This window comes from Hypomesus nipponensis, chromosome 13 (assembly GCF_054491055.1).
Source record: "Hypomesus nipponensis isolate SF chromosome 13, ASM5449105v1, whole genome shotgun sequence".
Classification (NCBI taxonomy): Eukaryota; Metazoa; Chordata; class Actinopteri; order Osmeriformes; family Osmeridae; genus Hypomesus; species Hypomesus nipponensis.
This window is the reverse complement of record NC_140373.1, coordinates 8,042,201-8,065,000: the sequence shown is the minus strand read 5'-3', so window position 1 is coordinate 8,065,000 and position 22,800 is coordinate 8,042,201. Positions and strand designations below refer to the sequence as shown.

Sequence of the window (22,800 nt, the reverse complement as noted above, 5' to 3'; positions counted from 1 at the left end):
ACCAGCTGACCGCAAACCTTAAACCTGCATGGTTTAAACTGGGCACAATAGGCTGACTGGCTGAACGTCAATCTACAAACTCTGCTGTGCAGTAAATCCTGTGGATGTGTGTGTGTTTATATGGGTATGGATGTGTGTGTGTGTTTATGTGTGTGTGTTCTCCTCCCAAACCTGGCTAGAGCTTGGACCTTGACTGTGTGTCTATCCTCCAGCTCCTCCAGGCGTCTCCCCAGGCTGTCTGTCTCCTGCCTCAGCCCCGCAGAGTACTCCATCTCCCCATCCAGGAGGCTGCGCAGGGACCTGCAACCACACAGCGCTGTTAGACACACACACACACCTCTCGCTCTCCCGACCGAGGACTTGTCTTTTAGGGATCCATCTACCAGCAGATACTATTGTGAGTCACTGGTTGTGAGAGTGTTGTTTTCATTAAGCTGTAAAGGTTCGTTCCAGCTGGGAGGAGAGAGGGGAGAGGCAGGACTGGCGGCGGGGGGGGGGGGGGGGACGACTCACGTGTTCTGCTCCTCCAGCTCGTCCTTCCGGTTCATCATGGCTACGATGGCCTGCCGAAGCTCCACTGAGGAGGAGACAGAATGTTACCTCTACTGGGAAAGCCCCACACTGAGAACACAGCGTGGTGGAGAGGAGGAAGAGGGGGAATGGTGGGGAGGAGGGACGGGGAGACGAGGAAGAGAGAGGGCGGGGGGGTGACATGCAGGGGAGAAGGGACAGAAGGATAACCGTTTATTGTGAGTGTGACGCTGACAATGATGATGATGATGATAATGATGAAGGTGACGCGGCATCGCCGGAGGATTCACATTTTCCCCAGGACGTCGTTCACAGTTCAGTGTTCCAGGAATAAAATATTACGACCACGTGTTCACCATGGGAGGCACACACATGCGTGAGCCATACATACAATCAAGCACACAATTATTCATGCACATACACACTCCATTAGCAACATAGAGACAACTGTCTACATGCATGCTTTATCCTAGCCCGTGGACATGAACAATGGTGGCTATTTCAGCTCTTACTGTGAGGAGGTTCCTTAAATTATTTTTTAGGATTATGTTTTTCTTTTCTTTTTTTACCAAATCCCTACTTACAACACACACGTCTACACCCTTCTAGGGAAAAGTCTTAGCTCAAGTAATAGGGATTATTACAGAAATATTCACACAAACCCTTTAAGGTCCTCTAACATAATTCCAAAACCTTGAGAAAGGGTGAAGAGCTGAAGCAGAAGCCAGTCCAGGGAGGTGACAGCACTGGAGAAGAGGGTAATTATAATACTCACGCTCATTTATGGGTTGAACATTGTACACGACAGACAAACACAAGCACACACACACCTATGCTCCTCTTGTCTTGTGTGAGTCTGTAAATAATCCCTTTATCTGGGGAAATGTGTGGCTAAGACACAGTGCTTAGTTACCACACACACACACACACACACACACACACACCCACACACCCTTAGCATAAGGGTGAGCGGAGAGGCTAACCTTCTGGTAAGCCGAGGGAAATTCAACAGATCACGCTCTAGGTGTAAGAACAAGGGGAGCAGAACATCCCAGAATATATAACATATGTGGCAGAAAAAGGGTAGCCAGCAACTGATATTGCAGGGTCTGTGTTTCCATGGACAAACATAGTCAGAATAGACAGTTTTCCAGTTTTCTAAGCACACTCCTGTCTGCTACCCTGGTCAGAGTGAGAGATGTAATACGTCTACAGGCTTAAAACACACTGAACCAACAGTGCCATCTGGTGTACAGATAAAGAACTGTTGCTTGGTACATACCAACTCTCCCACTGACAGAGAAAGATATGGGCCCATGAGACACTGAAAGGGTAGGGTGAGGCTGGGCTGGGCTGGGCAGGGTGAGGCAGAGCAGGGTGAGGCAGGGCAGGGTGAGGCAGGGCAGGGTGAGGCAGGGCAGGGTGAGGCAGGGCAGGGTGAGGCAGGGCAGGGACTCACCCACTGTCATAGACTCTGGCAGACCTGGCGTGGACAGCACACTGGAGAGTTGGGCTTTATGGGCTGGCGGACTGGACTCCATACTGGTCACACCAGGAAATGAATAGATAGCAGAACCAATGTTAGAAGCAATAACAAACCAACAATGTAACTAACAGAAACATGAAAATACTGTGATGAAGCACATTGGTTTCTAATATTTAAGATCCATTTCCAGATTGGTCAAGCCCATGGACTGGTGAGGTACCTGAACTGTAGCTGAGACACACTGCAGTCACTAGAGACAGGTAGGGCTGGGGGCGGGGCCTTGACAGGAAGTGTTACTATGTCCTCCAGAGAGCTGGCTGAAACCAAATGGAATGTGAAACAAGTATTCAATCAACTAATCAGTCAATCACATGGAGTGTGAGGTTGCTAGAGGCTGGTGTGTTGTCCAGTGCTGGAGGGGGATGACCACCTGCTTGATGGTAGGTGTCAGTGGATGTGACTGGGATCAGGATGTCCGAGATGTCATGTTCAGTCATGACCTGCAGGGGGCTCCACGTGGACACGCTGGACAGGCTGCCCACCACCACTCTGTGGAGCAAAGAACACACAAGCCCAAAGGCAGGAGGCTAGAGCATCAGCAACCATGTATGAGATCAACCAATCAACTTCAAATCTTGAACTAGTGACCATTCTCATTGGTAAAAAAACAAACTCACTGTTCAGTGATGGGTTGTGTGTCTGCTCTGCTCTTGTAAACCTCCACTTCCTCCTCCTCCTCCTCCTCTTCCTCATTATCAACACTCTTGGTGTCTGGCAGTGGAGTTCTGGAGGGAGGGGGGATCCAGCCCAGCTGACAATCCCAGGCTCGGAGAGCCCATTGTGCGCAGAAAAGAGGGAGAAGGCAGGCTCCAGTGGATCCACAGCCTCCTCCACACTCCCCTGGGGGGCGGTGGGAGTCGTTCTCGTGCTCATCCTCCCCGCCTCGTCCTCCCCTTCCTCCTCATCCTCAGCCCCTCCGTCCAGGTCGTCATCAAACGAGATGATGTTGGTGATCTTCTTCTTCCTCCGCCGCTCCTTCCTCAGGCCAGAGTCTGTGGTAGACAGCATTTACTTTTGATTCATTTAGCAGATGCTTTTATCCAAGGCGACATACAAATTGTACATGGAGAAAGTCCAGCAGAACACCAAGGATAAGAAGAGCAGTTATATCAGAATGTTGGTGATCAGAGTCAAGGAACAGTCTGGAATTTCTAGCCATGTTGCACATGGTAGCAAGCTTGCCCTCACCACACCCTTCCATTGTCTCAGGTGCAGTTCCCCCTCCCTACCTGCAGAGGCGCTGCGTGGCAGAACAGGCAGTGGGTCGGAGGATCCATCGGGGCGCGGGGAGAAGCCGGGCACCACGGCTGTGGCAGTGCTGATCTCCCTGAGAAGAGAGCTCACTCCCTGGGTAGACTCCTTCCACAAGCTCCCTATGCCCTGGGTGGACTCCTTCAGCAGGTGGGACACGGAGGAGCCCCCAGGCCGGGTCACCCCCCCGTTCAGGTCCATGTTGTCGATGTTGATGGCAAACAGAATAGAGTTCAGGCCTGGGGAGGGAGGAGAGGGGGACATGATGACTGGTCCTGACGCATCGTGACTAAGTCTAAGAACCTATGAAGAAATTAGGACTAAGATATGATGTTAAAACAGTAATGATACCCAGCCAATGTTCACCTCCCATGGTATTGGTCCACCATGCTCATAATAACACACAACAAAAGCACTGACCTGCAGCCATCGTGGGCAGCATGCTGGCTCGCTCCTCGTCCAGGATAAAGGCCCAGTCTTCATAGTAGGTGCTGGACATCACATGTGAAGGGGACAAATGACGAAATAACACACACACAGAGCTCAAACAACACACCAACGCATTGTTCAAGGTGTCGCTCACACTGCCTGAATTGAGGACGAAACAGGCTTTGCAATCACACAACCACCACAAGCATGCACACACACGAGACACACGCCCACAAGCATCCAACCTGAGGCGTGTTGTGTCAGAGAGCAGTGTGTGCAGGTATCTCTCCAGGGAGTGCTCGTTGAGGGCACAGCGCAGCCAGGCCCGGCCACGGCCCAGCTCTGAGGAGATGTTGCGCAGGGAGTAGAACCTCTGCAGCTCGTGGCGGTTCAGGTGCTCCTTCACATAGAACCAGAACGTCAATTCTGGAAGAGGAGGGGCGCGGGGAGGGACGAACGAGGGGAGCAGCAGAGGAGGTGGAGAGAGAGAGAGAGAGAGAGAGAGAGAGAGAGAGAGAGAGAGAGAGAGAGAGAGAGAGAGAGAGAGAGAGAGAGAGAGAGAGAGAGAGAGAGAGAGAGAGAGAGAGAGAGAGAGAGAGAGAGAGAGAGAGAGAGAGAGAGAGAGAGAGAGAGAGAGAGAGAGAGAGAGAGAGAGAGAGAGAGAGAGAGAGAGAGAGAGAGAGAGAGGATGAGAGAGGGATGGAGATTATTATGCATCAGTGTACACTATTAGAACAAAGTTGAGAAAGCAGAGTAGACCATGTTGTTATAGAATTATTAGTGTGGAGAACATTTCCATTTGAAGGCCAGAAGTGTGAAAGGAGCAGGAAGTATCTTGCAGCAGTTCCCCTGAGAGTGTCACACAGACCTCACCACCTCATGGGTCATGACTAATTGCAAATTTATTTCCTCATAAATTCAACTACACACACACAGTCATCTCACCACATCTAGTGACAAGTTAAACACTTCAACTCTCCGTTCATACACTTTTTTTCAATCACACCCAACTTGCAAGACAGTGTTGGAGTCTGTTTCCACTAAAGTTTGCAAAGCCATTGTAATTAGAGAGAAAATGTGGCATAGAGGTCTGCTGTTTAGCATATTATTATCAGTGGGGTCTGGGAAGAATGTGTCGGAATAATGCAGCTGTGTTTCTCTGGAAGTGTGCATGTTTTAGCTTCATGATGATGGCTGGGAGAACCAGTATACACTAAGGCTTTCTAAAATGTCATAAAGTATTATTCATTTACTTCAATTATCCTTTTAAACCCAGTTAACAGTGGCAGTCAACAACTAGTCTAAAAACATATTTGGTTAGGAAACTGAGCCATCTCTCAAAACCACTCTGCCTTCTCCACACCAATCAGTGAGTAAGATACGCACCACATTGAGAGCACAGCAGGTGCCTAACTGACAGAGAAAGAGAGAGGATATTCCTTTGTGGCTTTTTTGACTATAAATGTTGCATAACCTTCTAGTTTCATAGCACCTGGTTTCTCCCTCCAGCACCTGTTTCCTGTGACTCTCATTAAGGTCCATGGCTCGTATAACTCTTGCTAGTTATGGGCTCAACGACGGCCCCTCAGTCTACTCACCTTCCACGTGTGTTGTAATCTATTCCTACTATCCACAAACAACACTTACATGGTTGTCTGTCGGACATGTGTGTTTATCCAGTACCTGCTTCAGTCTTGCTGGAGAATCCGGCCACTTGTTTGAGGGCAGCAGCAGTGAGAGCCAGGCCCCTGCTCTTCCTCAGACCATGCTGGAGCACTGCTTCAAACTGGGCACACAGACATATTACCCTGCAAGCACACACACACACACACACACACAGGTGTTGGTACAATGACCATTTGCAAAACACACACCCACACGCATGCACAGGCACTGACCTGCTGTCTGAATCAGAAGCAATCTCTTTCCGTCCCCCAAAGCGGATTTGACACTGCGGAGATATGAAGAACAGGTTAGTAATAAGCAGCAGGAATTCACTTCCTCCAAAGCAGTCTGCCATGTTGAGAGAGGGGTGAGTCTACTGTAAGCACGACATCCAACAAGAAAACAAACAAGACTTTGGTAATGGTGTATTACCGAGATGAATAAAACAATGGCATAAAATATGGCTCACTGTTTCACCTACTTTAATAGCTTCATAACATGATTAAAGCATCTTAACTCATGATTAGGACTACAACAAACTCGTATCCATGTATTCCCCTAAATTCACTGCCTCGAGAGCTGAAAGTATGTGAAGTAAAGAATTGGAATGAGAATATCTATATCAAAGTATAATAACATTAACAACATCCAGCATCTGTGTGTTTGACAAAAAATATGTCTACCTGTTTGACAGCATCCAACAGCCTTTCCAGAAGGTGCTGTCTCTTGGTGTCATTAAGAGGTGTGCCTGAAGAAGAAAGCACAGAAGCATGGACGTGAAGGAGAGGCCAGCAGCCAATATTTAAGAGACACACCACTAAGGTACACATGTCATTTCTAAAGAAGAGATTGACATAAGGTAAAATATGAATGCCATGGGGATGTATGTGACATGATATTGGCCTGGCTAAGTCACTATCAGTTTTTGAAACACGGAGGTTATAAAGAGATCATCATTTTGTTATTCATTCAAGTAAACATTCATGCAGTGTTGTGTTTTGGTACCAACAAAGAAACTATTAGTGTATAATTATACGATTTTATTTCACATACACTATCATACAGAACTATGAGGAACAAAGTCATTTTTCACTCCAATACAACATCAACAGCTGGCCTCTTAATGACAGTTGCACAACGTATTTCTTGATCCTTCCCTAGCTCCACAGTCGTGAAATAATTCGATTGGCGAGGGAAACAGACAGCAGCCTTCTCGCTACAGACTGTAGCGAGAATGTAAAATGACATTCACGGTTGAATACACACGAGGCGTTGCCCTTGTAGCCTACTGCTAGGGAAAATCTGGCAAAACTTAACATTTAGTTTGTTATCAAAGTTCAAACACATGTGTTTCTACAACTCACCGTTCATTATAACAGTCGAAGTCCTTTTGTGTTGACATGCAAAACTAGTTAATGACTTCTTGCCACCACGCGTCAGGGTACGGGTTAAATTATTCGTGTAATCGGATGTCTTGGCCAAATCATTACTTTGGTAACGAACCCTGTATTCCGAACTAAGAGCCAATAATACTCCGGTTCATAAACACAGCCGCGGGGACCCTTGAGTTGCTATCATGGTTGAGGCCTGCTGCTGGTCATTAACAGTAACATAGGCAGATAAAACATATAGCAAACAAACCGGGATGAAGATGAGGGTTATCGAACCATCATTCTACGATCTTTTCTACTTATACTATGCAAATGCAGGAAAAAATTGTAAATAAATGTGACACTTCTCGGTCACAGCAGAAAGCGAAACGGCACAGGAGCTGTTGGTCACATGACAAGGCACAACGGAGTCATATGATTTGGTTGGAGTGATGCGGGATCTGTAGTTCATTTACGATCCTCTGTAGTCGCTGTTGCGTGTATGTGTGCCTGTGTGAAGGAGGTTAATCTTGCAGGAACATGGATTTACATTTACATGTATTCATTTAGCAGACGTTTTTATCCAAAACGACTTCCAAGAGAGAGCTTTACAAAGTGCATAGGTCACTGATAATAACAACAAGATAGCCATGGATGGGGCCATAGGATGGGGCTATATATGTGTATGTGTGTGTGTGTGTGTGTGTGTGTGTGTGTGTGTGTGTGTGTGTGTGTGTGTGTGTGTGTGTGTGTGAGTGTGTGTGTGTGTGTGCGTGCGTGTGTGTGTGTGCGTGTGTGTGTGTTCGAGTGTTTGAGTGTTTGAGTGTGTGTGAGGGGGGGTTGCACCCGCACAGTTAACATTTCATATGCACATACCACGTGTGCTTTATCTCCAGCTACACAATGCCAGCCCTCCACCACCATCCAGTCTCCTCCTCATCTGTGCCATGCTCTGAGTAGCTGCTATAATCATCAAAGTTCTGCACAGTCTTGGTAGTGACCAGTATGGTAACGCCCTCCTCCGTGGATGGGACAGGCAGGCTAGAGTTGCACTGGGTCTGGCGGTCGACTTCTACTCCCATCCAACTCCTCACAGTGTTTCCATCCACGTCCTTTCTCTGCCCAGCGCTATCAGGGCGGCCGTCCACATCTGAACACTGTTGTGCTCCCCCTGGTTTAGATACTGAGGGAAATAACAGTATGGGACTTAGAGATAGCATCAGCTGTTTTACAAGAGTTCACAACATGTACAATATGCTTTGTGTTATCTTCTTGAGGTTGTGTTCTTTGAAGTGGAAGTTGGCATGTGCACTCCAGGATTACGCTTCCAATAATCATACACATTCATCATTTTAAGATGCTAGTGGGAAAAGGCTTTCACAACAGCATCAATGTGTGTCATTGTTTTATGCAGATATCTCATGCATGGGTAGTCAAGGCTGAACCACTCATGATACCATAAGTGACAGGGGGAATCAGAGACAGCAATACTGAGTCAGTCAGGCTATTATAAGATATTTTTAGCTGATGTCATGTGAAGGGAGATGACAACAAACCACTTATCAATATGTATTTTCCCATTCTTTTCTGAGACCACCTGGGACATGTTTCAAATATTTAGCTTGAGGTGGAGTGTAGTCTGGTTGGCATTATTTAATTAATTATACATTGATATCTTAAAGGGTTTCAAACTTTCACTTAAGTTTGATTTGCCTATTCTATATTGGACTGTATGTCTGTATTACGTCTGTATTATGTATTGTATTACCTTTATTTTTATGAAACAACCTGCATGACTTCTTCCTCAGCATTTGCAGAAGCAGAATGAGAGTGCAGAAGACCAACATGAACACGAAGAGCCACATCAGAATTAATCGCACGTTTAGGCTCTCTGGGGCTTTGCTTTCTGATGCTGTGGAACAGCAGAAATACATATTGGCAATACATTCAGGACAGAGGAATACATAAGGCATATGCATAAATAATGATTGTTGAAAATATCACTGTATAGATCACTGGATATAAAACAGTTGGTAAATGTTATTTTTTACAAATGTTAAATACACAAAATCTATAGATGTTTGTTAATGTGTGAGTGCCAAAGAGAATTGAAATTAGATGATTTCATTCTGGATTACAATTTTTTTTTTTACCCTAAATACTCAGATCAACCTTCAGCAATATAAATGAGTACTGTACTTACACAATGAGCAGTATTTGGAGCATACTCTGGGCGGAGAGGTGCATCTGTGAAAGCAGTGCTGACACTCCTCAACCAGGCCGTCATAGTACAAACCCTGGCCACATTCTCTCTCAGACATCACTGGCCTACACTGTACAGTGCAACTACAATGATAGGATCACCTGAACAATAGACCCTGAATTATGATATCTGAACCATAACCTGAACTTAAACTGGCTCCTCAAAGGATGTACTTTCCAGTTCATGGCTTGTTTTCTGACAGACTCAGTGTTTTATTACAGATTTAGGAATATGTAAATATCTTAGGGGAAGTCCCTGTGCCCCAAAAGAAACTGGTGATATTTCATAAGGAGAGGAACTAGACCCTTATGTGTGCATCCATATTACTAACCATCACATACTTTGAGTTCACTCATGGATAAATGAACAGTCTTGAGAAATTACATTCTTCAAGTACAACACTGTTTTACTTAAATAGTCGATGAAAAACATGCACCTACATTTCTTCTGTTTAAATTGTGATATTAACAACTATTGTACAAATAAACTAATTATTACACATTTGCTGTAATTCAGTTCAGTCAAGCAATTTCGAGTGTCTATTATGCTAAATTCCAAGAAACACTCAGAAAACAGATGACACTCCAACGTGTATCTTACACATTGCAGTCATCATATTTTCAACCATCAGTGACATGTGCAAAGTCTACTTGTTTATCTATCAGATAAGATGACATATGGATCCTGTTCAGAGAAGACCTTGATGTTGCTTAATCATTACCAACAAGGCAAACACTTACATTCCCTTTTTAGTGTAATTGGGCATTCTAAAGAGAAGGATCTACCATAAAAAGTCACAAATGTACAATCTACAATGATCTTTCATCATTATTTCATGCACGTTTAGCATCTTGTCCAATTCATGTATAGTCCCATGAACAGGCCTAGACATCCAATTATACAGCCAGGGTCTCCCTGACAAATTCGTTTGAATGACCAGCTCTGGTGTTCTCGTTTATAATCGAGAGCGACAGTGCTGGATCCTGTTGAGTAGCGGTTGAGTTACTCTCCTTCAAAGGCGGTGGCGTTGTCATGGGCCCGGTACCCTCTCCATTGGCCCTTCCATTTCTTCTGAAAGAGTTTCTTATTCCGTTGGTGAGGCGGTCAGACACTTTTCTGACCACTCCGCTAATTCCTCGGTTTTTTAGTTTGACCATGCCAACGTCGTCCTCAAGTTCCTCTGGAGGAACCTCGATGTTCCCTGAGTACCAGAACACCCACCAGATTAGGCTCAGGAAAATGACAACGGCACCGGCGTAGATGAACAAATCGTGAATGAAGAATCCTGCAAACACCCCTGTCAGAAGTATTAACGCCCCAAGTATGTCGTGCGCCACAGCAAACCAAAAAGCGCACTTGCAGCGGCCAACTCCCCGAAACCTCCTCTCAATTACTGTCTCCGGTACACCCGCCATGATGTAGTCCTAATGAAAAACACCTCTTTAGAAGTTACTTTTGATTTCCTAAAGTTGTGAGGGGTAATTTCCAATTGCTGAGGGGGAATTGTTGATCCAGAATCCTGGCGCATGGAGCAGAGACGCGAGTTAGCACTTGCAGAGATGCGTACAAAAGATTATTGTAAAACTGTTCAAAGTTCACCAACTCGTGGGAGATATATGAAATTTCGCCTATAAAAGTTTATCATATATTATTACATGTCTTTCCGAAGTAATCTCAGAAGGATAAAAATAAGTGAGATCGCATTTTATTAATCAACCCTCAATCTTATGACCTTGCATTAGCCTACTCATTATATCACAATCAGGATTATTAATGGTCTGATACAACGTCTTCTACGTTCCACTATAGTGATTCCATGTGTCAGGGTAGTTCCAGCTTACAGATTAAAATGAATCTTCATTTATATTTAGCCAACAGGGCTCATCTGTGTCAGGAAAATTCTCCCAGTATTTACATGTCACACACTGCTATTAGAACCTTCCCTAGCCCTGCAGGCCCCCAGGCCTGTCCGTCTGAGTTTCTCCTTGAGGATGGGAACCCAGACCAGCCCCACCACCACAAACATCAGCCCGATGGACAGACAAGCAGGGGCGGTGGCGTGGGGTGTCTCTGTCACTCCCAGGTAGTGGAGCAGAAACAGAACAGCCCCCACACCAGACATCAGGCCCCCCATCACCATGACGATGATGGGCTTATGAAAGTAGGTCCAGCGGGGGGGTTCTGGAGTTGGAGAGACGGTTCTGCCAGTAGAATGTTGGGATCCGATGAGGTCTGTGTGCAGGGCAGTGTCTTCTGAAGTCATCCTGACAGGTTCTGTTCTGAAGAAGGACCGCACCTTTTCTGTCTGGCCCCTTTTGCTGCAGGAGGGGCGGATTTTATTCCAAAAACAATAAAACGTAAATAAAGACAACATCCAATCTACAAGTACCGTGCAGGTTAGCATTCATTACATCCTGTTTGTCCTTCAGTTGATGCTCATTGGCTAGATGTATTACTGACGCATCGATATTCACATCTACCAGTTGTCAAGATAGGAGTTTAAAATAGTTGTAGTTGAGTCTGTGGTCGACAGTTGCTCAGTGTTTACCTCTATCGTACCTAACCTCAGTTTACTTTCAACCCAGGATATTCCAGCCAGCCTCACTGTCAACATAGACTTGGAGTAGGAGGGGCCAATGAATACAGACCACCTGCTTGTGTCTGGTCTCAAATGACCACTGGTGTAGAAACATCAGTCATCAACAATAGCCACCATCTACACTCGTATCACCACCAAACTGACTTCAGCCGTCTGTCATACTTCTGCAAGCCATTATGGCTGTGGTACTTTAGAAAAAGCTTTCAGAATATCAATTACAAATCTAGATGAATACAAATTCTAAACAAACACTACCTTGTTGAAGCAGGAAGGCAGCAGGTGTACAGGCACGTTATGATCCTCACTGACAATAGAGTCATCTGACCCAGCCAGGCTCTGCTGACTGGTCTGAGGGTAAACACACCTCAAGGCTAACGCAGCCCTACGTAGTACAACACAATGCCTCAATAGGTAGGGGTGGAAAAAGGCTAGCACCACACAGCATACAATGAATGGTTGGTAATAGATGGAAATTAATGGATGGAGCCAAGATATAGAATACATCACACACATAAAAAATGTTTTAGCATCCTTTAATATACAACCTGGAATTATACAAAAGATGTTTTGAAAAAACAACTATTTATTTACCAGAAACGTTGGGACACAAATGACCTTTCGTTATTTGCTCTGTTTCAACAAAGCTGTATGATTTTCATTTGTGGCTTTCATGGATACTGGAGCCTTGAAAAGACTAGACACAACACCATTATGTTTAATCTTTATAACCAGTCCTGGGAGTCGACTTAACAAATGTCAGCATCCTTGACATCATTTTAATCTTTATGGTACAAAGTTCATAACGAGCGAGGGAAAGGGGGACAGAGACAAACATTAGGATTTGACCACCTTCCTTTTGATTTTCTGGGAAGGGGGTCTGGTACCCTTCTTCTTGGCCAGCTTGGCTTTAGCTTTCTGTCCTTTCTTCCCTACTGGAGGTTTAGGTACCTTTTCCAGTACTTTCTTTTTTTGGGGTGGTGTCTATGGGGGAGAGAGGAAAGATTTCAACCATTGTAGTTGTAGGTAAAATAACCTGTCAATCTATGCACTGTAACATTTTTGTACTCAACACGGGAACATCGTTTTCTCTGTATGCAATAATATAAATCAGCTTCAGACTGACTTTAGATGAGCGACACTGACCTGCAGTTTGGCCTTCTTGCTGGGCGTTACTATGGGAACCAGCTCTGGAATTTCCTCCTCTGCTTCAGTCTTCTCTGTGGACGTCTTCTGCTTCCTGGCTCTCTTCAGCTTGCTGGAGGCCTTCTAAAGCCACACAGAAAAACACACGGTTATCAGTAGGAGAATAAGGTAGGCTCAAACACTTCCAGTCACAGTCTCTCCCTTATGCACACACAGATACAACAATATGCACCATCTCTCTCGATTATTTTAGCCTCACACACCTTGGCCTTCCTGGCTTCCCTCTGTGCATCCTCTATTATAGTCAGATGACTAAGATCAGACGTGTAGATGGGCAGAGCCACAGAGGATTGGCTCTTCAGGTGGATGACCTTGATCACCTTTCCTTTCTGCGGAAAAAAGGGCATCAGTTCACTCTCCATCCAAAATGTTAAGGACGGGTGGTGATACCCATTCACGTGGCAAATGTTGGCTTGGAACTCACCAGGCGTATTTTGTTGACGACTGTGCTGACTGTGGCCTCAATGTTCTCTGTCACCTCCTCCGTGGTCATCCCAGAGTGGGCCACGCGAGCCATGCTACAATAATGACAAGAAAAACACATTACAAAAGGATTGGTTACATGATCTGAGCTCGGAGGGCACAACAGAAGAACTTTTAATTTATCTTTCTGTAAAAAACAAGAGAAAAGACCTCCATAGTTTCATGTTACAAAACTGCTTGATTACGACTGTTTCAAAGTTGTAGAGACAGGCTCCACTGGAAGAGGGAGGTCCATCTGGATATACTTTGAGTCTCTGTGGCACCGGCATTGCCCATGTCCAACACTGACACTGGAGGACAGGGTTTGCTGGGGTGCTGCTTATGGAACTGTTGTAAGATAAACAGTGTGGGTAACATTCATGTCTGTGTTCAAGTTGTGTCTCCAGTGACCAGGAGCAGTGTGACGGCTCACCAGCAGCTGCCCTTCTTGGACACCTTCATGCTGGAGCCCTGGATCAGTCTCTGGATGTCTCTGGCCAAATGCTTGCTCTGCAGGTTCACTGATAGAGGATCCCTATTTAGAGAAAACAAGTCATTATACAGAGTATTGTATTCCATTGAGGAACAATGTGTCCCATCATTCAACTTTCCGTTCACAAGCAAATCTGTCTCCTGATTACAGGATGCAAGAATATACAAACATAACCACGTTAACATGGGTGTATACATGGTAACACAGCTGAAGTTTGACTCACTTCTTCCTTTCATAGAAGTGTTTGCCAAGGTGGGAGGGCAGCAGGCGGCGGATACGGTCATCAGAAAGGAACATCTCAAAGTTCCCCAGCAGCTTGCGCTTGGCCTCATATGGCTTGTACTCTGTCTTCAACACCTTATACGGAATCACCTGGACAGGACACGAAGAAAAACAACATGTCGTCTATAACCCTGTCTGCTACGTCATTTTATTAAAAAAATACGAATAAACATGCTTTGTTTCAAAGTTGTAGAGACAGGCTCCACTGTAGAGGGAGGTCCATCTGGATATACTTTGAGTCTCTGTGGCACCGGCATTGCCCATGTCCAACACTGACACTGGAGGACAGGGTTTGCTGGGGTGCTGCTGTTAAAGTTATCAATACATACCAAAGTTTTCATCTCCCCAAGTAGTGTGAGAAAGTACAAACTACAGATTCAGACTTTATGAAATACAACATACACCCTGCATTGTAATGTTACTGCTTTGGGAGCATTTAGGCTTATTATGCAGTGGTAGATGAAACTCCAACTGTGTGTTGCACTAGTACCTCTGTGATGTTCTTGACACCCCTCTCCTCCAGCAGCTTCTTGTAGAACCGCTGGGTCTGATCAGAGGTCATTTTGGGCTCGTCTCGGGTGAACAGGCACACTTCATCTACATCTGAGCGAATACCATGAGGCAGGGGACTGGAGAATTACAACAAAGTATGGGTCAGTATGGACAGTATTTGAAATTGTCATTTTAAGATGAACTACGTGATATGCCTTCCATATCACACTGAGACACTTCAATTACAAATACATTGTGGAAAATTGTTTGACAAGTGTCAGACGCTTGTGTATTAGCCGTAAACCATACAGTTATGTGAACCATCTACATTGAGTTAGGTACACAAAGCCTTGGACTAGGAGGATAAGGCTGGGTCTCACATGCGAATGGATTGGGCCTGTTTAGGGATCTTCCAGAGGGTGAAGAGTAGGGAGAACTGATGGCTTTCCTCCAAAAGAGTGTCCTGGGTGGACGTGGTCTTCATGAACGCCTGTAGCGCCTGGACAGCTTTCTTAACCTGGGCGAGACACGCAGTAAAACATGACACGTGAGGCATTATTTATCAAATTGTTAACCTTGCACGACTTCTAAGACAGCCCTAAATGTTACTGGGTGGCACTGCAAATTGGATACTCAACTGATAAACCTACTGGACAACTATTAGTTTGCAAGCTAGCTGTTCTAGTCAAGACCATTCGTCCAGCTAGTTAACCTTAGCTAACTAGCCTAGCGGGAGCTAGCCAACATCCCAGTGTAGTTAAAATGAACCGGAATGTCAATACATCGCAAGCATTCTTATAAAGTCTGTATTGTTAGATTCAGCTACATAGAACGACATTTCATTTTTTTCCTGGAACTGAAGTTTTTACCTGCGCCTGGTCCAGGACCACATCTTCGACTTTTTCTGCCATGCCGCTTGCTTCACGTGTATGTATACCGTCGCATGCGCAGTTGTTCCTACGTCATTAAACCATTTGAACTATCCCAACTTTATTTAAAAACAAGCCATTGACACAATTGACAAGCGTTTACCCCAAAACGAACGAACGTCTAGCTATAAACAAAATATACAATTATAACGGTAAAAAAAAATTACATACACAGAGTCGTTTTATCAATTTATTTTATTTTCATTGTTGTTCACTGAAAATGACACGTTTGTGTGTTTGTGTATGAGTGTCTTGTATGTGTGTGAATGCATGACCAATCTAAGTGTCATGTTTCATAGTGCATCCATATAAAGTATTTGAAATGCGTGTGTCGATCACGATTAGGATTTTGGTTGGGGGTAATTATGACCAAAACATTGTCCATTTGGCATTGTTTTCTTCAATGTAGTGATTTACTTGCAAATCATGATTACAGACTAACTGTGATCCACACACAATATCAGATCAATACCACTATTTCCAAACAAAGCACCTCTGCATCCATTCCAAAACAAATGTGGGCCAGCTAAACATGAGGTTGGCCAGAAAACAGGGCGTTAGTTAGCTACAATAGTGGCATAGCTGAGGTCTCAATATGAGAAAGCTGACACACTGGACTGGTCTTGCGATTAGTATTGTTCCTCATAAAAACTGATTCAGTCTTTCTTTTTTTCTTTCACATTTGTGTTCTCCTCTTCCTCACCCCCTCCATAGATAACGGTGTGTAAGAGAGAGAGACAGAGTGTGGCTAGTCGGGTCTGCCGCTTTCTCCTCGATCAAAACGCCCGTTCCAGATCTCCAGGCTGCTGTCTTTTAGTCCTTCTCTGGTACCAGCTTCAACACCTTGCCTATAGCAATGGTTTTACCTGCAAGGAAATAGAAGGGCAGTGAGCAAATACATCCAGGCACTCGCACACATTCACTTACTCTCTCTCTCTCTGGCACGTCTTCCCCCCCTTACCTTCGTCTCTGAGGGTAAACCTGCCCATCTGAGGGAAGTCCTTGAAAGTCTCCAAGCAGATGGTTCCTGCTGCCCGTAATCTGGCGATGCACACCTGGTCCTGTTTGACAAAGCGGGGGCGCATTTTGCTCTTCTCCCCGGTCTTCTTGTCCACCAGACAGATTAAGGCCTAAAGATTGAGAAGCATTTCAGTCAAGCCAATTAATGGAGACAAACAAATACATGTCTGTGTCCTTTATATTTTGTTTTTAAATAACCAGAGGCCACCAAGGCAAGGTATTTAGTGTCTGGGCTTTTTTGTGGTGATTTAAAGAGACTTACTGTGATTTGTACTTCTTCAATACAAGTGTGGATGTGTAAGACTGCATTGTAACCTGGACAGATAATGGACTTGTGTTCAATGATGACGATCTAGAAACAAAACGACAAAAACAGACAAATCAGCTCAGAATATAGTATAATACAATACATACCAAAACACACATTTAAACATGCGTGTTTGTTGGTATGTTAAGGACGAGCTAGGAAACAGAACAAAGCCAATGTATACTGTAACTGCATCACAAAGGCCTCATTAGCAACGGTAACCCTACACTTTCTGTGGCCTCGGTGGACCAAATGTCCTCTAATCTCAGTAGAGGTAAACAAAATCCTGTTCCACTTGGTCAGCGCTCCTACCTGGGCGTCGAAGGTGCGTCCGGAGTGGCAGAGGTTCTCTGCGTTGCAGAGGATGAAGCCAGGCAGGATCTCCTCCTCCTCGATGCCCTTCAGCCTCAGCTTGAGGTTCTCCCCGGGGGTGGCATCGTCCGTCTCCACGTCGTCACTCAGCAGACTGAGCACCTCCACGGTGTGCTAGCGCAATCATTACAAATGGGTGTCATTACTGGAACCCTCTGTTTCCCCCGTATCATTATGATAGGGAGTCAGATGGCTGAGCGGTGAGGGAGTCGGGCTAGTAATCAGAAGGTTGCCGGATCAATTCCCTGCTGTGTCCTTGGGCAAGGCACTTCACCCTACTTGCCTCGGGGGGAATGTCCCTGTACTTACTGTAAGTCGCTCTGGATAAGAGCGTCTGCTAAATGACTAAATGTAATGTAAATGTATTATGCAAATAAGACCAATCTTCCAGGCCACTACACAACATCATTACAGGTATTATGTGTGTTACTGTCATTGCATGGCCACACTATATGTGTAGAACTACTGCATGTTCATGGTGTCAAATGCATGTATTTTGTCTTTTTTGAGTCTTCCATGCACAGAAAAAGATAGTGCTTCACCATGGACAATGTGTGTGTGTGTGTGTAGTATTACCCTGTTAGGCATCATAATAAGCTGCTGAGCTTTGCTGATAGAGCCTGACTCCAGCTTGCCCAGGACCACGGTACCCATGTCCTGAAAAACACAAAATTAAAGCCTACTTAATTGGTTCAAAGAAATCTAAGAACCCAGACTATATGGTTGCATGATCTTTAATTTATGTCTGTAGCAGTGCAGAATTTTTGTCTGTTGATCCCCTTGTGTAGCAGTTAGAAGCTTGCCGAGCAACAACTAGCCTATCCTCCTAACCAGCGTCTACAATTACCTGGACCACAGTAATCTCATTACCTCCAATGAACATCGGCCCCAGTTAGAGATCTTCGCTTTCATAACACCCTTACACAACAACTTGCACCCGTATTTCTGCTTGTGTGTATGTGTGTGTTAAGCTCTGTGAAAATCCTGCTGAGAAAGCTATAACATATCTTAATTCCATAGCTTTCCCTCCTCCCAGCCATCTCTCCTCTGGCTCCAAAACTACACCCACACACTACTGAAGTTACTGCCAAAGAGCTGAGTGATGCTGGAGTGTGAATGTGTGTGTGTGTGTATGTATGTGGGGATCTTGGAGGGACACCCAGGACCATGGGGCCTTTTCTGAGAGGATAAGAACCAAGACAGGGAAGAGGGCTGGACATGGAACGACAATTCTGAAAGCTTGGTTTCCATGGATTTGACGGTTTGGAAGTGAAAATGTAATTCCCCATACAGTTTTATAAGTACATTCATACTTTTTCATGAATGCTAAAATGATATAGTGACTGGGCATGGGAATTGTGCATGTAATCGGTACTAGAGAGGAATCAGGGCTGTCTGATTGGGCCTGTCAGTAGTATGGAACTGGGAGACTGTGCTAGGATGTGGTTCCCCACCTTATACTTGTCTACGATGGGGAGTCTGATTGGGCCGTTCATGGGTCTGGTGAAGCTTGGCAAGCTGTCCAAGTGGGCGATGAATGGAAAGCCCCTAGTGAGAGAGATGGAAGGGAGGAGAGTTTGGTAGAGTGAGAAAGAGAGAATCAATCCAAACAATCCTCTATAATCCTTTACTGAAGCAAAATAAATCTCCTGGAATAGATTCTAATCATCTTTACTTAGCGGCAGTTGGAAATAGCTGTCTGTTCTGTGAACAGCTTCATAAATATCAGTCTGTTTTATGACAGAGGAGACTACTTCGTTTGGTTGACTGCTATGACAATGAAGAGTGAACTAACTGACTGTCTGACCAGGGATGCTCATCTCTGATAGTCGTGTGATCTTTCTGAGAACAATGCACCCATTTCTAAGAAGCATAACGAGTAGAAGTGAGTATACATACAGTAAACCAGTAAATGTTGTTCCAGGATGCTACTGATGATAAATCAATGTGCCTCAATGCAGGATTCAACAAAGGATCCATCCATATTGGAGATACGTACGTATACCAAGGGCACTCTTCCACCGGGTCCTTCAGATTGGCCCCTGTAAGCCCAGAGCAGGGCATGAAGTGGATGTCCTTCTTTGGGTTGAAGCCCACCTTCTTCAGGAAGGGCACCAGCTTCTCCTTACACTCCTCATACCTAGTGGAAGGAGCAGAGGGAGGGCTGGCTCAGATTGCAGTGAAATAGCATAAAACATTATGTATGCATTCTGTAGCATCACTCAGTAACTATTCATTTCCTAAATCATTTTAAATGTTTTCACTTAAACTTGACCCCACCTGTCCAGGCTCCAGTTGACAGTGGGGTCATCCATCTTGTTGACAAGCACAATTAGATGTTTAACTCCGGCTGTTTTGGCCAGCATGGCATGCTCCCGTGTTTGGCCGCCCTTCTCAAAACCTGTCTCAAACTCCCCTTTCCTGGCCGAGATAACCTGTAAGGAAGTATGCATAACAGTGCTATAGACAATCCATTCTGTAAATTAATGTTGTTTCAATAATTTACAGGATTCCAGGAAACATTTATATTTCATATTGTTTCAGAGGTGTCAGTTTTCTTAGCTGAATATAAATGTTGCTAATTGATCAGCGACATCTTAATTCACAAGATTTAAATAACAGTGTTGAATAAAAGGTTTACAGATTTATCGGGTTTATGGATTTTACTCTGGCACAACAAGCCCCATACAAAAGCAGTCATGTTTTAACCTGCCACACCGTCATTAGTAGAGCCACAGTGTTGTGTTCTGTCTTAAAACAGATAATACCCTGCGGGACTATGCTAGTCCCTACTGCAGTCGACAATGACTCAGCATAGAAAAAGTGAGTCTCTCTCACCAGGACTGCCAAGTCAGCCTGAGATGCCCCGCCAATCATGTTGGGCACAAAGCTCTTGTGACCGGGCGCGTCCAGGATGGTGAAGTGCTTTTTCTCCGTCTCAAAGTAGGCCCTGCCCACCTCCACAGTTTTGCCCTTGTCTCTCTCCTCCTGGTTGGTATCCAGCGCCCACGACAGGTACCTGGGAGATGAGACAGCTGATGTCACAGACATAGGGGTTCCATGTTCTGTTTAAAATACCAGCACACATCTCAAAATAAAAGTGTTAAGCAAAGACAAGCTCACCATGTCTCTCTGTTCTTCTCTTTAGCCTCTCGTTCATACTTCTCTAAGGTTCTTTTTTCCACCATTCCTGTCAGGTACCTAGCATCAACACATCATCCCAGACTGACATGTGAATGTGTTTGTGAAGATCTACCATAAATTCAATTCAGGTAGTAATTAAAATCCAACCATATCATTTAGGCCTAATGACTTACATGATCTGTCCTCCGATTGTTGATTTGCCAGCATCTGGTACAGACGGTAGTTGTTATAAGAATAAAACATTTGTGTATGATTATCTTTGACTCTAACTGGACTGGCTCTCAAAGACAAGTCCAACAGCAATTTACACCATAGAAAACAATTCCTAGACAGAAAGATGAGGTACAGGTGAAGAGACCATGCAGTGGGAACTCACCGACATGACCGATGAACACCACGTTGACATGCTCTTTCTTGGGGGCGTCCGGTTGGGCGGGGGCTACTTTGGGCATAGGCATTTCTTCCTCTTCCTCCTCCATCATCTCCTCCTCCTCCTCCTCCTCCTCTTCCTCCTCCCCCCTTCCCTGTATCTCCTCCACAGCCCCTTGAGACCCTCCTCCTCCACCTCCACCTCCTCCACCCCCTCCAGGCTCAGCGTCCCCAGACTCCTCCTTCTGCTCCCAGGTCTCCTCCTCCACAAGCTCTGCCATAACCTCCGTCTCCGTGCCTCCGTTTTCCACAGGAGCTAGAGGGACAGACAGCATCAGTTCTAAACCAATAAGGTGATTATACCACTAGAATAACATATTTGTAATCAGGCCTTCACTTTTTTCCTTTTTTCTACCACATCCCTTCTCTGTCTCTCGTCTCACTCTCCTGATCCTCCCTGGCAAGCTAAAGTTGCAGGTGTCAGGCTGACTGATAAATCAGGCCTGTAACTTGAGTAGATGTGAGCAGCACTCTGGCCAAAATGTGAACACCTGACATCAGCACATATGCAGTTGAACACCGGCAGCACGCTGCAACATGGCACCTCACAACTCTGTTGCAATACTTCCTGAACAAAGTCGAAAAAAACCCTCAAGTTACATTATAGTCTTGGAGCTGCCCCATCTGAAGCTTGATATCATGCCCGATTCCACATGTGGAAGAGAGGGGAAAAAGTATATTTTAAGATACCAGGCCTTTAGTGTTGCATCATACAATTGCCAAACCTCACAGTTTGGACTGGAGGCCTGGCCTGTGTAGTAGGCCCTGTACACTCAAGTGCACAGTGAAGCTAAGCAGGGAGATTTATCAAACTGATGAAATGAGAAGTAAACAGTGTTTAAGGGGAACCTAATTTAGTCAATGTAGATCTGGAAATCCGTTGTAGCCCTGATATCTGTCTGGGAAGATTTTTGAGAAGCAAAGCAGTGTCCATACATCTCCTCTAGTTCCATAGTCTACTATAATGACCTTCTGTATGGAATGGTTAGATGTACATTATAAAGCAAAAATGACAGGCTACATACCAACTGATTCTGTCACCTCCATACAGGCAATTGTATCTGCGGCACCTGTGAATACAGATGCATATGCCAGGAAAATCTAACCTGACATGCATGTTGTATGACTACTGTCCAGTGTGACCAAACAATGTCACTCACTGTTAAACTTGGTATTATTATTAGACTTTAAATATTCAAACATTGTACCGTCATAGTTCGTTAAGACTCTGCTCTGAATGTTACATTCATATTTGTTCGATTGTTGCCATCTTAACTAGCTACGGTATATTAAGATAAACTTCCATTCAGTACTGCCACATAGCAAAGAACGGACAGTTACAAGTTAGCTAACTGGTTGGCTAACTTGGTTGGCTAGCCGGTGGCTAGCTAACTGGCTAGCATAGTGGACTACCAGCTGTCACCCCTGTCAAATCCTGTTATTCCGATGCTGACTTCTACGATCGGAAACTTACCGTCACCGTCAGACACTGATGTTTCTGCAGGACTGCTTTGTGGGAAAGTCGGGACAAACACCGCCGCGTTCACATTTGGGACAAATGGCGTGGCATTTACGTTGAGAGCGGCGAAAGCGGACTGGAGTTCCGCGGCAGCCGGGGCCTCGGCATCTTCTTCCAGCTCCCACGAATCAGGGGCTGTGTCTCTCGTGTCCATCGCGGATCTCCTGTAGTCGTCAAGCTAGCTTTATAGGATAGCCTGTCAGCTGGCTATGCACTGGCGAAAGCAACGAGATAGATGTTTACTCTGGGTGTGTTTGTTTGGCGTTATGTTCAGACTGTCGTTCTCACGTTGACTGCAGTTTCCATCGCTTTGTTTAGCCTTGTTTTGGCATGCATTCGGTGCCGGTTGCTCAGAACGCAGTAGAGGTGGTTTAGTGTCATTCCCGTCAGTTCCAGCACTGTCCGCCAGGCTTCGCTCTCTCCTTATAATTCTGGAATGTGTGGTGTTATTGGACTTTGGATTGATGATGTTTTGAACTAATCCATTAATATTG

At 45.1% G+C, this 22,800-nt stretch overlaps 6 protein-coding genes and 2 non-coding genes across 9 annotated transcripts in view; all 8 read right to left on the bottom strand.

Moving 5' to 3' along the window:
* The window catches only part of snx29 (sorting nexin 29), a 48,573-nt gene extending 41,366 nt beyond the window's left edge, over positions 1 to 7,207 (bottom strand). The window contains 14 exon segments of the mRNA XM_084670654.1: positions 172 to 300; positions 514 to 577; positions 1,991 to 2,073; positions 2,238 to 2,334; positions 2,448 to 2,566; positions 2,695 to 2,812; positions 2,815 to 3,069; positions 3,307 to 3,567; positions 3,749 to 3,819; positions 4,003 to 4,183; positions 5,441 to 5,565; positions 5,656 to 5,708; positions 6,106 to 6,170; positions 6,787 to 7,207. Coding sequence (XP_084526780.1) covers positions 172 to 300; positions 514 to 577; positions 1,991 to 2,073; positions 2,238 to 2,334; positions 2,448 to 2,566; positions 2,695 to 2,812; positions 2,815 to 3,069; positions 3,307 to 3,567; positions 3,749 to 3,819; positions 4,003 to 4,183; positions 5,441 to 5,565; positions 5,656 to 5,708; positions 6,106 to 6,170; positions 6,787 to 6,793 — 1,628 coding nt within the window. The 5' untranslated portion in view covers positions 6,794 to 7,207.
* Positions 7,208 to 7,609: 402 nt separating this feature from the next.
* Positions 7,610 to 9,113, bottom strand: tnfrsf17 (TNF receptor superfamily member 17). The gene is made up of 3 exons (XM_084670460.1): positions 8,996 to 9,113; positions 8,561 to 8,704; positions 7,610 to 7,975 (listed from the first exon to the last, which is right to left on the bottom strand). The coding sequence occupies exons 1-3, from the start codon at positions 9,111 to 9,113 to the stop codon at positions 7,689 to 7,691; spliced, it is 549 nt and encodes a 182-aa protein (XP_084526586.1). The 3' UTR covers positions 7,610 to 7,688.
* An 88-nt stretch (positions 9,114 to 9,201) lies between these two features.
* Positions 9,202 to 10,593, bottom strand: LOC146259817 (transmembrane protein 238-like). The gene has a single exon (XM_084670761.1). The coding sequence runs from the start codon at positions 10,468 to 10,470 to the stop codon at positions 9,952 to 9,954; it is 519 nt and encodes a 172-aa protein (XP_084526887.1). The 5' UTR covers positions 10,471 to 10,593; the 3' UTR covers positions 9,202 to 9,951.
* A 380-nt stretch (positions 10,594 to 10,973) lies between these two features.
* On the bottom strand, positions 10,974 to 11,318 carry LOC146259816 (phosphoinositide-interacting protein-like). The gene has a single exon (XM_084670459.1). It carries the CDS (start codon positions 11,316 to 11,318, stop codon positions 10,974 to 10,976), a length of 345 nt encoding a protein of 114 aa, XP_084526585.1.
* Positions 11,319 to 12,171: 853 nt separating this feature from the next.
* Positions 12,172 to 15,573, bottom strand: rsl1d1 (ribosomal L1 domain containing 1). Its single transcript, XM_084671171.1, has 9 exons — positions 15,456 to 15,573; positions 14,967 to 15,103; positions 14,585 to 14,723; positions 14,036 to 14,184; positions 13,753 to 13,854; positions 13,282 to 13,375; positions 13,061 to 13,186; positions 12,798 to 12,920; positions 12,172 to 12,635 (listed from the first exon to the last, which is right to left on the bottom strand). Exons 1-9 carry the CDS (start codon positions 15,495 to 15,497, stop codon positions 12,489 to 12,491), a joined length of 1,059 nt encoding a protein of 352 aa, XP_084527297.1. The 5' UTR covers positions 15,498 to 15,573; the 3' UTR covers positions 12,172 to 12,488.
* Positions 13,526 to 13,656, bottom strand: LOC146259815 (small nucleolar RNA SNORA55). The gene has a single exon (XR_014729637.1). It is a non-coding gene; the product is annotated as a small nucleolar RNA SNORA55 (small nucleolar RNA).
* On the bottom strand, positions 14,269 to 14,398 carry LOC146259814 (small nucleolar RNA SNORA55). Its single transcript, XR_014729638.1, has one exon. It is a non-coding gene; the product is annotated as a small nucleolar RNA SNORA55 (small nucleolar RNA).
* A 119-nt stretch (positions 15,574 to 15,692) lies between the features above and the next one.
* gspt1 (G1 to S phase transition 1) lies at positions 15,693 to 22,691 on the bottom strand. 2 transcript variants are annotated; one of them, XM_084670002.1, is made up of 14 exons: positions 22,262 to 22,691; positions 21,813 to 21,857; positions 20,735 to 21,043; positions 20,532 to 20,565; positions 20,338 to 20,415; positions 20,053 to 20,233; positions 19,495 to 19,649; positions 19,214 to 19,354; positions 18,669 to 18,762; positions 17,791 to 17,871; positions 17,155 to 17,328; positions 16,798 to 16,887; positions 16,477 to 16,645; positions 15,693 to 16,381 (listed from the first exon to the last, which is right to left on the bottom strand). In XM_084670002.1, exons 1-14 carry the CDS (start codon positions 22,458 to 22,460, stop codon positions 16,329 to 16,331), a joined length of 1,803 nt encoding a protein of 600 aa, XP_084526128.1. In that variant the 5' UTR covers positions 22,461 to 22,691; the 3' UTR covers positions 15,693 to 16,328. The 2 variants fall into 2 exon arrangements, with proteins under 2 accessions (XP_084526128.1, XP_084526129.1); XM_084670003.1 differs by lacking the exon at positions 21,813 to 21,857.
* Between the last annotated feature and the right edge of the window lie 109 nt (positions 22,692 to 22,800).

Bases quoted from the DNA above. Each gene is read 5' to 3' on its own strand.
- LOC146259816 (XM_084670459.1), bottom strand. From the start codon at position 11,318: ATGACTTCAGAAGACACTGCCCTGCACACAGACCTCATCGGATCCCAA.
- LOC146259817 (XM_084670761.1), bottom strand. From the start codon at position 10,470: ATGGCGGGTGTACCGGAGACAGTAATTGAGAGGAGGTTTCGGGGAGTT.
- tnfrsf17 (XM_084670460.1), bottom strand. From the start codon at position 9,113: ATGTCTGAGAGAGAATGTGGCCAGGGTTTGTACTATGACGGCCTGGTT. The intron at 8,705-8,995 runs GTAAGTACAGTA...GCTGTTCCACAG, and splicing joins CTCCAAATACTGCTCATTGT to CATCAGAAAGCAAAGCCCCA. The intron at 7,976-8,560 runs GTAATACAATAC...TATTTCCCTCAG, and splicing joins GTTGTTTCATAAAAATAAAG to TATCTAAACCAGGGGGAGCA.
- rsl1d1 (XM_084671171.1), bottom strand. From the start codon at position 15,497: ATGGCAGAAAAAGTCGAAGATGTGGTCCTGGACCAGGCGCAG. The intron at 13,376-13,752 runs GTGAGCCGTCAC...TCATTATTGTAG, and splicing joins TCCAAGAAGGGCAGCTGCTG to CATGGCTCGCGTGGCCCACT. The intron at 13,187-13,281 runs GTGAGTTCCAAG...TTTTTTCCGCAG, and splicing joins TCGTCAACAAAATACGCCTG to AAAGGAAAGGTGATCAAGGT.
- gspt1 (XM_084670002.1), bottom strand. From the start codon at position 22,460: ATGGACACGAGAGACACAGCCCCTGATTCGTGGGAGCTGGAAGAAGAT. The intron at 17,329-17,790 runs GTAATACTACAC...TGATTGCGCTAG, and splicing joins TTATTATGATGCCTAACAGG to CACACCGTGGAGGTGCTCAG. The intron at 16,646-16,797 runs GTAAGTCTCTTT...CTCAATCTTTAG, and splicing joins TTGAAGAAGTACAAATCACA to GCCTTAATCTGTCTGGTGGA.